Genomic DNA, 13567 nt, shown 5'->3' on the forward strand with positions numbered 1-13567 from the left:
CCAGGGCTCCAGCGGTGCGTTGGTCCCCGGAGCCCCCGAGCCGGCAGCAGCACCCCTGGCCCGAGCCCGGCCTCTCCCAGCCGGGCAGCGAGGCTGGGATCCGGGGAAGGGTCGGCGCGCTGTAAACCCGCCCCGTCCGCTCCCCCCAGCTCAGCCGGGCGTTGCATCAGGCCCGTGCGCGCCGCCGGCCGCCCCGCGGGGGCGCGCCCCGCACCGCCCCTCCCCTCGCCGGCGGCGCGCACGGGCGGGCGGTGCGCGCCCCCGCGGCAGTCGCGTGGTCCCCGCGCGGCTCCATATTGCGGCGGCACCGGGGTCGGGGGGTTCCCGGCGGGGCTCGGGGGCGCGCAGATGGCGACGCAGGTGGAGGCGCTGCTGCCCGGCACGGCCCCGCTGCTGCCCGCCGAGGAGCGCGCCCTGGTGCTGAAGCCGCCGCAGGACGGCGGCCGGGAGAAGGGCGAGCCGCCCATGGGCCCCGACGGCGGGCCGGCGGCGCCGAGGCCGCCCAGCGCCAAGCAGCAGAAGGAGGAGAGCAACAACCAGGAGAAGGAGAGCCTGCTGAGGGCCGGCGGCGAGGCGGAGGACGGCGGCGAGGCGGGCGGCGCGGGGCGCCGGGAGTTCATCGAGGCCCCGCCGCCCAAGGTGAACCCCTGGACGAAGAACGCGCCCGCCGTGAACGGGCAGTCGCCTCCCGGTGGGTGCTCGGGGGTCGGCGGGAGCGGGGCGGGGGGGGCCGGGAGCGCCGCCGACCGCGCCCCGGGCGGCCGCGCCATGCGGCACACGCGGCGTGGGGCCGCGCCCGCGGCCTGCGGGGCCGCGCCGGGCCGGGGGGCGCGTCGGGAACGGGGGGCAGCGGCGGCGCCGGCCGCGGCCACGAGGCGGGGAGGGCAGCGCGGCCCGGCCATGCGGCGGGGAGCGGAGGGCGCCGGGGGCCCGGCGGCGGCGGGCGGGCCCGGCGGCGGACACGCGGCCCCCCCTCCCTTCCCGCTCCCGGCATTCCGCCGCTGCAGCGCCGGCAACGTGGTCGGTTCCCGGCGTGCGGCTCCCCCGGGAGCGCGGCCCCGCCGCCCCCGCGGGGGCCCTTCCCCGGGCCGCGGCCTGCGCTGCCCACGTGTGCGCGGCCGCGGCTCCCCCGCGCAGGCCGCGCCGCCTTTCTCTGCCGACTCATGGCGGCGGCGGGGCCGGGGGCCGAGCTGAGCCGAGCGGCTGCGCCCGGCGCGATCGCTGCCCCGGCTCGGGGGCACGGCTGGCCAACGGGGGTCCCCGAAAAGGGAAGCGGAGGGGCTGCGCTGTCCAAATCGCGCTTGTAGCCCGCTGCTGTCGTCAGCAAAGGCTGGAACTGCGGAACACCATTTCCTCGCCTGTCGGGATGGGTGCTGCGCTTCCCTCGTACCTGCTTCAAGCGAATCGGGAGTAGGAGGAAAACACGAAGTTTGCACTGAGCGTCTTGTTTGGGGAAGACTTAATCTTTTTCTGCCTGACTCTGTTAACTCTGAAATCACACTAGCAGATGTGACATTAGATTCCCACTTACTGTACGTGCCAGTGTTTTGTAAGAACTGTTACTGCCTAGCATGATGATTCATCAGAGTTATTGATCTTTGGGAGATGGACAGCTCTGCAATTTCCACCTGGAAAGCTGTCATCTTAATGGGAAGTATAGAGGACAAGTTAATCGTGCCTGGTAGAAGTCCGTGTTCGGATTGTTTGGTGGTTTGTCCTTGTAGTCATGGACATAAGCAAAGCTTAAGGAAATCCAGGACAGCGTCGCTGTCTGCATTCGCCTCGTGCGTTATGACACAAAACTGGTCACATCGCTCCTTTGTGTGAAGGTTGCACTCTATTGTGATGCCTTCTGAGATAACGATCCCGAGAAATAAACCCAAAAATGCAAAACTGCAAGATCGCACGTTCCCGTTTGAGGCTCCTGTGTGAGGGGTGTCCAGATTCATTACTAGCCCCATCAGTCGCAAAGGTGTGTTATTTGTCAGAGTCAGCAGCGACGAGGCAGCTGCCCAACACAAGCAGGAGGCCCTTGCAGCTCCTGGGTTGATTTTCTGAGGGACAGAGAGTGTGTCGTTAGCTGTCCACCCAGCTGTAGGGTAAGGGAGCAATGCTGCAACACTCAGAATTGTCCTTGGGCCCAGCACATTTGTCTCTGTATTCCCAAAGGTGTTTAGGAAATGGAATTTGTTAGTGGTGTGTTCTGGGACGCTTGGCAGCAGCGACTGGTTCCAGCAGTGCCCCCAGTGCTGCTGCCTGGCTCTCCTCTCTTGGGGCATTGTTTCTTTTGCTGCCTGTTCATTAGCAGGAGAGAAAACGTGTAAAATAAACACGGCTGGTGAGCTCCCACGAGAGGCAGGCTGGCAGCTGACCTTGCTTGGCAGCCCTGCACCCAAGTACCTTTTCGTAGAGTTTGCAGGCTCATGTTGTGTCTTCACTTCATTGGGTGGAGGATTTGTTTTGGCAGACACTTACCAAAAGAGATCTGGAGCGTGAATTGGTGTGAAAGAATCAGCTGGTGAGGTGAGTTGTCACGTTGTAGTGTTGTAGTGACCTCCAGGAGGATCACCCAAGGAAAGCAACTCTTTTCTATGCTTGCAGTGGATTGAGAGCTTCTGAAATCTGGAAAGTCACTACTGGAAGTCTTTGGTTTCTCAGCAGAGCTTACAAAGCCTTGGCTCATAATCCAGCAGTGCTCCCAGTGCAGTGTTTGTGTGCTGGAGATACTAAATGTTTCCAGCCATGATCTGCCAGAGGTAGCGAGGAGACCAGGGAGGATAGTGAAGACAGCTCAATAAAGATAAAGGGATCCCTCTGTGACTTGTTTTACAGACTTTGAAAGTCCTATTTTTTTTTAATTATTATATTAATTATAGATCCGTAGAGCAGATTTAATGGACGAGACTTTCTCCTTACGTGTTCACACATTCTGTAATTGCCTGTGTTGGATTTGGTTCCTGTGAAAGTAAAGGCACTGAACTCAGGGAAGACAGAGCCACCTGCAAGATCTTGGTGAGTTTCTGCTGTCTGTGTTGGAATATGGCTAGGGAAGAGCTTAACAAATCCACCTCCAGGGGGTCAAAACACCAGGTTGTTTTGAACTGTTTGATTCCACACAGCTGGGCAAATTGAGTGCATTGGGCCCTGACATATGGACTGAGGAACAGGGTCCTTTTCTCATGGATTAGGATTTACCTTCAGAAGCTCCTGTCTTGCCTACCTGTTCTGCAGTATTTTTATGCTTGAGGTTGGCAGTGAAGCCTGTAATATAATAGGATGTTCGAGCAAGCCTTTCTGCTTGTTCAGGAAGGAGGGCTCTTGAAGTAAAGCCTCTCCTTGCCTCTTAACCTCCCAAAAGCACAACAGCATGTCAGTAAGTGGGGCAACCATTAGGTCGAGTTAGACAGCAGTGATACTGCTGATGCTGTGAGTGGAGGCTGAGGCTCAAGCAAGAGTGGAACACCAGAAAATTTTCATTTTAACAAGATGCATGCTACCTTTTTATTCATGTCTGTTTCAGAGTTGGGGTGCAAGATGCAAAGAGCAGAGGGGGAATCCTTTTGAGTCCTGAGATACACATGGTCCTGTCCTGTGTGGCAATGCTTGTACTTGACACTGCTGACTGCTTGTGAGGGGCGCTGCAGAACTGTAATGATGCCTCATTTTTACTCTCTAATGATCTAGTAGCAAGGTCTGTGTGACCATGCCCTCGTTATTACATGTTCTGTTCTTATCATGTAAATAAATGCAGCCAGCAGCCTGACTGACACATGATGGTAGTGTGTGTGTGTGCGGTAGTGAAGGAAACATCTTCTGGCAAAACCAGCCTTGCACTACTGGCTATAAACCAAATTCAAAGTGTTTTCTCCAATTCTTCTGTAGATGAGAAGTGTGGCTTGCAGTTAAGACAGCTCGACCTTCTGGAACATGTCGTACTCCTCCGCTGTGCCCTGCACCAGGGCTGGTGCTGATGCAAGCGTTGGTGCGGACAGGTGTTAACAGCACCCCGTTTTGAAAACCTGCTTGGATGTATTTCAAGAAATGTTGCATCAAGGCACTTGGCACTTCTTTGTTTTTAAAGCCATTTACATCTTGGAAGTAAGAACACGCAGGTTTTAACGACCGGTGCTGCAATCACTGAGCTTTGCCTTTGCTAACTTTCTTCATTCTCCTTGCAAGTGCTCAGGCAGGGAAAACGTTGTATTTCCTAGTGGAGATGCAGGAGGTGCTTTACTTTCTTGAGTAGAGTTTCCTGCGTGCTGTTTGGCAAACTTGCTGGGTGTATAAGCAGTACTTTCCAGAAGGCACACCTTAGTTGCTAGCAGCAAGCACCAGGGGTGAGCTGACTATTGTTCAGAGAGAGTGTGTGTTGCTTTATGCCCGAGCAGAGGCTGACTTGGCTACCAGTACTGAGGAGAAGGCAGGGGAAAATTCATTAGCTTCTCACCCCTCGCTGACTAACTCCCCATAGGGCTTTCCTTGAAACCAGCCTCCAGTGCAGGAGATAAGATGCATGGGAAGCTTGTTTTACCTTTGGCATTTCTTCACGTTCAGAGTAGACACGCACATCTGCTTGCTCAGGTATCCAGCTTGGTAGTCCTGCACACACCTATTTCCAAAGTGTTGGGCAATTCTCACTCTGTTGTGGCACGTAATTGTGGAGCTCTTCTGGCTGTTGCAACAGAGCTGCTATCGCAGCAGGAGGCCTCCCCCCTACCACCCCAAGTTTCCTCTCCGAAATACTGTTTTGTTCCAATCCCACAACTCACGTTTGAGCAACTCTTCCCATCTTGCTGGGGAGGATGAGGGTAACTGGAACTTGTTGCTCCAAAAAAAACCGTGAGGCTTAGTGTTTTCCCTCCCCCGCATACCTTTGCCCTTCAGCTTTGTGCTGGACCTTTGCCCTGTTCTGCACTGTTTGTTTCGGGAAGAGAATGCTGGGGAATGCGGTGCAGCTCCTGGGAGCTGACTCACTGGCCCTGGTTGCGGGGCTTCAGTGCCTGCTTCTGCTGCAGCCTCCAGTTCCAGGTTGCCAGGTCCAAGGCATCGCTGAAGGACTCCTTCCAGCCATCTCCCTAGCCTCGCAACTCTTCTTTTAAATTTTATATTGCTCGTGGTGCCATGGAGGTTTCCACCAGGGTTGCGTTGGGGATCACTGAATTGGGCAGCAGGAGGATTTGGTTCAGGTGTGAAGACAAATCGAGTCCAGAAAGCAGGACTTGGAATGGGGGCACTGGGGCTGCAATGCTCTCCGTTCCAAATTATGACACCTGATCTTTTTGCTGTGCTCAAACAGTGTGAAATTATCCTCAGGGCAATGCCAAATGCCGACTTGGATGGAGTTAGGTTGCTCTTTACATACTTGAGACTATAATGAATCTGTGACACCACCTCAGTAGTTGTGCTCATTTGGCAAAATAAGGAATGGGCATTTTAGTAGAAAGCTGTGCTTGCTGTTTAGGCCAGGTTGAACATTTTAAGCCTTAGAGTTATTACAGGTGCTCTTACCCTAAGTCCATTTGGGACTGGTGAGCTTTGTTCATTCCCAACCGCGATAGGCATTTACATTAAGGTCTTTAATATGTTACTTATCCTCTGGTCATCTTGGTATTGAAGCGTTTGCTGACTTCCTACCAAGGGCCTGAGTCTCTACACTGCTGGCTCCATCAAATCTCTGGCTTGCTGTGCACACAGGGAGCTTGGGGAAAGATGATGCAACCTTGCTGATGCCTGCTGAGCTCTCCCATGGTGATAGCGCTGTCTAGGTGGAGCTTTTCATGGCCAAGAAGTTGTTTCCTGGGGTTGGCTAAAGCTCTGGGTGGATCTCTGGATCCACTCTGTGGATCTGTGGTCTCTGTCATGGCCAGGTCTGCATTTGTTCTATTTCTCACTTGAGACCAGGCTTCAGTTCCACTCGTTCTGCAGCTCCAGGTCCTTGTTATGGAGGTCTGAATGGAGCTGGCAGACTTATCTCTTTGTATTGAACTAACTGGCTAATCTGAATATTTTGTATCAAATGATGCAGCTGCATGACTTGAAGAGGTCAGAGGAGAGGGAAAAGAAGGTCTGCAAAGGAGTTAATGCAGTGCTGGGAGAACTTACAGCTCCTTGTGTATTTAGGTAGTGCTAATGTGTGACCAGAAAAAATTGGGACTGAATTTGGCCTTGAATAAATCAATTATCAGACTTGTTCATGGGGCAAGTTTTGGGTCAGGGTTGGTCTGGATTGCTTGGCAGGAAGGAGAGGTGGGTGTGCACATGAATGTCCCGCAGCCATGGAGCAAAAATGGGCCCAGGGCATTTGGTGGAAATAGGTTTGCTGATAGCAATTCTAATGCTGTGCAAGATAAACTTTTGTTTTTAGGAAAGGTTGTGGAAACCGTGGTCAAGTGTCAACATGTTTCTAAAGGGAGGCTCATCCAGTAATTGGAGGTTCCCAGAATATCCTCTTAACTGATCTTTCCTCTATCAGAGCACATGTTTGGGCTACACTTTGGGGGCTTCGTGGGTGGATTGCCTTTCCTGAGCAAACTGGTGTGTGATGTGCTGTGGCTCTGCTGGTTTCAGTATTGCACCAGGCTGATGGTTGAGCTGCTGGAACCATCCTTAGCAAGTCATCCAGCCCAGCTTTGGTGTGACACTCACTGCACATATTGTCAGGATCAGGAGCTCTTCCTGCAGCATTAAAGCTATGTATGCTGGGGGATGTTCTGCTGAGACATGCAAAGAGAGGGAGGAAGGGCTGGGAACTGGCTCAGCTAATGCCTGCTTTATCAGTGGGTTACCTTCACTGTCCTTCTGGAGCAAAGCTGACTGAGGAGCAGAAGCTTCTGTTAACACTTCTGTGCTTCAGCATTGTATGGGAACACGCAGCAGGGTTCAGTGCTCTGCAGTGGCTGTGATTTTATTTTTATTTTGTGGGTTTGAGTCACCCTCTTCCTTTCTGTGGTGACAAACCGTAAGGTTTGGTAGAGTTCTCTGCTGTGGACTAATGGTGTGTTGGAGGTGACCATGGTGGCCCTGACTGGGTTGGGTGCTCTGTCACAGCAGGTGGAGACATTAATTTGCTTTAGAAATGGTCAGTGGGGGAGGTTGGTGGTGTTACTGAGGTCTCGATGCCACTCAGTCTGGTTCTGGTGGCACTCAGAGGTGACACAAATGCCCTTTGTTCTCTTGATCTAGAAGATGTGGTTGTGGTTCCTCCAGAATATATGTGACACTCGCAGTGTACCGATGGACACAGCCTGCCCTGACCTGTGCTCCTGGAGAAGCATGTTTGCTTGCTGCTGGACACCCCTGGAAGTGGCTGGGAACAGCTCTGCAACCTGCTGCTGCAGCAGGTGCTTCTCTCCGCTCCCAGCTCACTCCCCAAAGCAGGAGAGTGCCCAGGAGAGGCATCCACGAGGAAAGTGCTGGAGAAGCATCATCTCTGGTGCTCCTCTGTGTCACTCGTTTGATCTCTGCAGAGATCCCTTGGTGACCGTGACAGCCAGGGGACAACCGGGAGAAACGGGGGCTCAGCTGGGGCTCGCCAACCTCACGCGTCCTTGACACACGAGGCAGAGTTCAGGCGAGCTGGGGAAGCTGGACAGGGGCAGAAATGTGCCGTGTGCCCTTCCTGGTGGCCGGGAGGGGCTGTGTGACCGGCTGGGGTCCGGCAGGTGGGCCATGGGCACTGCTCTGCTCTTCCCAGCCCAGGTACGGCACAGCTCGGGGGGCGGCGGGCGGCAGGCAGCGGAGCCTGTCCTGGGCACGGTGCTGAGCACGTTTTTCCAGCTGAGCGGCGGCGTGTGCCGAGCTCCTGCAGAGTGACTCTGCAGTCTGCAGGGCACTGCTGCGCCGGAGGGAGCCGCGGCCAGGGGGGCTCTTAGTGCTTCTCCTTTCCTGGTAGTCATTTGATTTCTATGGCTCGCCTGCCGCATGGATGCGTGGAGGGAGCCGGGGGTTTTCAGGGATAGGTGAGGTTGCTTATAAGAAGTCTGAAAGAACTGACAAGAGGTGAGTTTTTTCCTGGCTAAATATGTGGGGAAACAAGTATGAAATTGGGAAAACCACAAAAATGAAGAAAGGGTAGAGTTTTGTTGATGGGAAAGTAAGAGAAAAGGTGTGTGGGGAGATTGGTGTTTTACCTGCCTGGTGACTCAGAGGTGCTGCCAGAGGTGGGTATGTTGCTAAATACTGAGCGCTGTCTTTAAGCAGATTATTTGTGATATATATTCTGCCTTCACACTAAATCACATAGCATTTCTTTTTCTTTATGACTGTGCTTTTGAAAGCTTCTGGTTAGTGATATAAATGAGTGATTATTTTACCAAGTCCTAGCTACCAGGCTATCTGGTTTGCACACTTGCAGATGATGAAGCTAGTGACAGAATAAAATAGTGAGAAGTCACTTTTAGTAAGCAACACTCAAATGTTTGATAAGCCAACGTTCACTTAAACTATAGGAAATTAATTTCTTCAGATTCTCCAAGGTCACATCTTCCTTTTTTTTTTTTTTTTTTTTTGTATTGGATGTTGCAAAAGAAGCTCTGAGTTTATTCCTGCAAGACACTTACGATTCTCACTGCAATGATTTTTATACCTCTGCTGTAACTGGAAAGGTTACACTTCCAAGTAGTCAAAAAGTCAGTGTCAGCTCTCCTGGCTTCACAGAATGAGCCTACTGAAAATAAAGACTTGACCACATTAACAAATAGTGATGCTCTTGGCCTCATCTAGCACAAAAAGAGATACCTGAAGGAGTGACTGAAGCACTTCACTGTAGCTGTGTAACCTCCAGGTGAGCTCACGTTGGCAGGTCAGCTGCAAGGATGTGCAAGGGGGAAAGCAGAGGGAAAAACAGAATGAAGAATTAAGTGTAGGGAGTGACACCAGTATGTGTGATGCTGAGAAATGATGTGTCTGTAGCAGCAGATAGTGAAATGTGGAGAAACACATCCCAAAAATGCTGTCGGGAGGTTTTTACTGTGACTGAAACAGAAGTGATGGGATATTTGTGCACGAGGTTCCACCCAGCAAGACAGAAGAGCGAATCACGGAGGTGTCTCCACCATGTGCTCAGATGACAAAGCATGAGACTTCACTGTCTGTAATCATATTGAATTTCACTTCCCAGCTCCCAGCTCAACCTTGAGAGCTCGGGGGAATACTGGCTATGATCTCATGCATCTTCGGAGTGCTCAGAAATCCTCTGCCACTGCAGAGGGTCTTGCACTGAGCTCAACAAAAAGGAGACTTCTTTTGGCTTCCCAATCTCAGGTGTGCACTCCAAGCTCACTGTTGTTGGTTTTTTGTTTTTTGGGTTTTTTTTGCTGGGGAATGATAGATGCGACATTTGCATAGTCTGCAGGAAGGAACTTGCTGAAAATGAGCCATGGTTTTAAATTTTAAAATTAAACCTGTGAAAACAATTGTGAAGATGATTTGGAGGAGACGTGGCAGATTACAGTGAGATAACCCTCTAGCTTCAGTTGGAGGTGAAATCTGAGTTGATGTAATTGTCAGCAGAGAGTGGAACCAAGCAAGGATGGAGTTTGGAGGGTGATTGGAAAGGCTGTGTTTGATTAAAACCAAGCAGATAGCCTGGACCAGAGGGAGGGAACGCCTCAGACTGTGAGTCTGATGATTTGTAATTCAGTTAAGAGATTTAATTATGTTGTCTTCACTGTGCTGCCTTGTGTATCCTGCAGCCCCCTGCTTGGCTCTCTGCCTGCAGCCCAAAGGTGGAGAGAGCCTTGCAATTTTCAGTTTCTGGGGTTTTCATAGGGATTTATGGCATCCTTGTTTGATGTTATGGGGCATAACCATGATATTGGTGCATTTGAGGAGGTGGGGTGGGATCCTTTTTCCTGCAGAAAAGATTTCTGGGTACATTAATAGATTCTCCTTTGTGGGGAGATGGATCTGTCCTGCCTACTGCTTATGGAGCTGTCCTTGGGCAAAACTTCTCTGGAGTTTGGGGCTGCCCTTGGTGTGCAAGCATAAAGGTGTGTTGCAGCACCAAGTGTGACAACCCTGTCAGAGGAAAACACCATCCTATATCAGTTTCCACGGTGTTTCCACAGGATCCAGCTGGCTTCTGAGCTGCACTAAAATGACTCCTGTGTTTCAACAAGAGTCTTTAAGATATATATATTTTCCTTGATTGTGCCAGAAATTTGTCTGTTCAATATCAGTGGCTTAAAGAGCAATTTGGGAAGGGTGAGTGTGACCAGACTCAAGAAGGATTGTTCTCCTGGAAGGCCTGAGGCCTCCAGTGGTTTCACTCCAGGCTTACTGGTGATTAAAGGATGTGAGGCAGAGAGCTGGGTCACCAGCTGCTCAATGGGAACAGCAATCAAGCACCTTTAAGTTGTCTTGGACTTTCTCTGAATCCCCTTGTTGGGTTTGTGATCAGGAATGTTGGGACTCATGCTGTGGAGCAGCAGCACTTTGCTGCTTCTCCATTTTGGAGATGAGGGGAAGGGGTTAATGGGAGAGAACACCCAGTGTTTGTTCTCTGCAGTGCAAGCACTGATAAGTGGATGGGAGAAACAACAGCCTGTGACCTTCCAGTTATTCTTTGTGTGCCTGTGCATATGCAAGTGTTGGATTTGCAGGACTATCTGTTTTGGAGAGCTCTCGTTCTTCTGGTCAGGTTCCCCAGAACCCCATTGGCATCTCTGGTGCGTGGAGAAGAGACCTGGACCCTCTTCCATGTGGATCTCTGAAAAGTGTTTTTGCTGGGCCCAGTGCCGGTCCTGCTGGTGACAGAGTGTCCCGGTGGTGTCACAGCCCTGCTGGGTCTGCTCTGCTCCCCTTTGGTCTGGAAGAGATTGAACATCTGCACTGAGGTACTCATTTAGTGTGTGGTCTGAAGTTGGTTAGGGAGTTAACTCAGGTAGTGCTCTGATTTTGGAGTAGGTGACTTTTTTTTCCAGGGTTGTTCCTCTTGCAACTCTGTGATGCTGGAAGTCTTCATTCCTTTTCAAGTATATGAAGATAGCAGGGGCACCACGGCTGAGCTTCACCAAACCCACATCTGTTAATACACTGAAAACCTATTTCAAGCATTTGTTTCCATGTGGTTTGTGGGAAATTGATGTCAGAGTTCAGACTGGCTGCAGCTCTTGGGCCAGTGTAGGTGATGGAGTGTCTGAGAAGGAATCTAACCTCTTCTCTGGACAGACAACAGAAACTCTTTTCTGGGGATTGTTGGTCTGGATACCCTTGTAAAGGAACTGATTTGGGATAAGCCCTTCTGTAGCTTTTTTTTGTTCGTCTTGCACAGACCTTAGTGGTGTCTTGGGACTTAACCAGCATCATATTAGGGTTGATCCATCTGTCTCCTGCTTCAGTAACTCTTTGAGGGGATAAAGATACTATAGTAAGTTGAGAGGCAGGGAGGTGTTTGCGTGGACCCGGCAGCTGGAGAGGGTTGGGAAGATCTGGGTGACTGTGAGCTGGACTCTCCCTGAGCCTGCTCAGCAGGTAACAAAGGAGGGGAACAGGAAGCAAACAAGATCTTGGGAGGGATATAATTGGTCATGCTAATCTTTGGGTTTGGGGTTTCTTGCTTTGCTACTTTTCCCTAGCAGACCTCACTCTCTTCTCTGCTGAGCACTGCTTTGAAGAAGCCTGTAACTGTCTTGGGAACCTGTGCAGGCACTGCCTTGGTCTCCGAGGGGGAGCCAGGTGACAGATTTGAACTGAAATGTTTCATGAGGCCAGAGAAGAGGTTCAAGCAGCACTGGTCTTTTTGCTATACGTGCTGGACTATGTAATTTGGACCTTTTCCCTGCCTGAATCGTCCCTGCTGGGCAGCAGGTCAGGTTAGGAGGAGGGACACCAATCAATCCTACCATCCACCAGCATTTCCCTGCCCAGTCCCTCTCCTGGACAGCCAGTGCAGCCCTGCAGCTTTCAAGCCATTGTGATCGAGTTCTGGTCACGTCTCTGCTGCCGAGTCCCCGTGTGACCTTGGAGAGGTCATTTTTTTTGCTGACGTCCGAGTCTTTTGTCTGCAAAACGTGGAGGATGATTTGGTTACAACTTCACGGGTCGAAAGCCAGAACAAATCAGCTGGTGTCTTCCTGTAGCAGTGGCAGCGTGGATGAGCCCCATGTCTCGGTGGGAACAGCCAAGGAGCTGACTGTCATCTCTGTGTTTGTACCTGTGCATGCAGAGGTGCAGCCCTCGCCCAGCACACTGCTGTGGTGGCACCACTCAGTGTGCTTCGGTGACTGGCAGGGTGACACAAAGCACTCTGAGGTCGTTATTCCCCCTGTTGGGAGAGCAGAAGGGTAATGGGAGGTGGGAGGCCAGCGGGGAGCTGGTTCCTGCTGGCACTTGGCCCGCGGCCGCGCGGCCCCTCGGCAGTTATGGCTGCAGGTTGCTGTAATAACGAGTCAGCGTTTCTCTTGCGTCAGGGATAATGAGCTGCTCTTCAGCCGCTGCCTCCAGGGCCCTGCCAGGAGGAAGCAGTGTCCGTGCTGGAGCAGGGGGGCTGGGGACAGGCAGCGGGTGGTGGAGGTCCCTTCCCAGCTGTAGCTCCTGAGCTGGGAGAAGAAGACAGGCTTCCTGTGCGGGCATTTGGATTCAGCACTGTGAGCGTGGCTGGTGGAGGAGCGTGGTTGGCGGCGTGGTTCCGCAGGGAGCAGCGGAGGGGAGATGGGGGCTCATAAATGGGGTAACCTTTCTGGACCTGTCCCAGATACCTGAATAGCAGCAGTAGCCAGATAGCCCCTGGGGAGGGGGTATGTGTGTGGATGCATCAGCTTTTCTCTTTAAATGCCCCATTTTAGCATACGGTCTCCTCCTTTGTGTAAAAATACCATCAGGCAAAAATTGAAATCGAGATCCACCCCCAGCACCACCTAAAATAAGGACGACTGCCCTCAATTTAGTTGTATCTCCTGGGCTCTTTGTGAAGCAGCTCTGGGTATCAGTGCTCAGAGCAAGCACCCCTGTACCACATCTGCACCCTCACATGACGGTCCTGAAAGGGATGCTCTCTGCCTGTCCCAACATCCTGCCAGCTGCCACGCACACCCTTGACCTCCTCACTCCTTCCTCCAGCCCCCTTTGCTGATTACAGGAAGATTCACGGATTGTGTTTTCTGCTGAGATGTTGTAGGCTGTGTGAATAGTGTACAGGGCTGAGGAGAATGGTCAGGGGTTTGGGAAGTACCTGGCTTTGCTGAGACTGGTGCTTTGGTGAAGAGATCACTGGTTCCCGTGGTGACTACAATCGCTTTGTTCCGTCACCAAGTCTTTCTGATTTTGGGCGCATGCTGAGAAACAAAAGTGTCTGCATTCAAGAAGGGGAAGGAAATGTGAGACCATAGGATCCAAATTTCATAGGTCTGCTCTTTTGCATTGTGATACTACTATATCTTGCTCCTTCCCACTGGGCTGCCTGGAGGGCAGACTGGGCATAGCTGGGAGGGTATGATTCAGGCGGGGGCAGAGCTGCCTGGTCCCATATAGGGATTGCCTGCTGCTGAGCAGGTGGCTGCTGAGATGATAGAGAGCTGCTGTAAAGCATTGTCCTACAGCATCTGGCCAGTGTTGGGATATCTGGTGT

The 13567-nt window shown here is 52.2% G+C and overlaps 1 protein-coding gene across 4 annotated transcripts in view; it reads left to right on the forward strand.

Annotated features, from left to right (window-relative positions):
• Window positions 1-271: 271 nt before the first annotated feature.
• LARP1 (La ribonucleoprotein 1, translational regulator) overlaps window positions 272-13567 on the forward strand; it is a 44225-nt gene continuing 30929 nt past the window's right edge. For 3 of the 4 annotated variants that reach the window (XM_085073795.1, XM_085073796.1, XM_085073798.1), the window contains exon 1: window positions 272-691. In XM_085073795.1, the coding sequence (XP_084929921.1) occupies window positions 349-691 (343 nt within the window). In that variant the 5' untranslated portion in view covers window positions 272-348. The remainder of the gene's footprint in view (window positions 692-13567) is intronic. The other variant, XM_085073797.1, reaches the window with a different exon arrangement.

This window comes from Lichenostomus cassidix, chromosome 13, assembly GCF_008360975.1.
Source record: "Lichenostomus cassidix isolate B80296 chromosome 13, HeHo_3.0, whole genome shotgun sequence".
In the NCBI taxonomy this organism is placed as follows: domain Eukaryota; kingdom Metazoa; phylum Chordata; class Aves; order Passeriformes; family Meliphagidae; genus Lichenostomus; species Lichenostomus cassidix.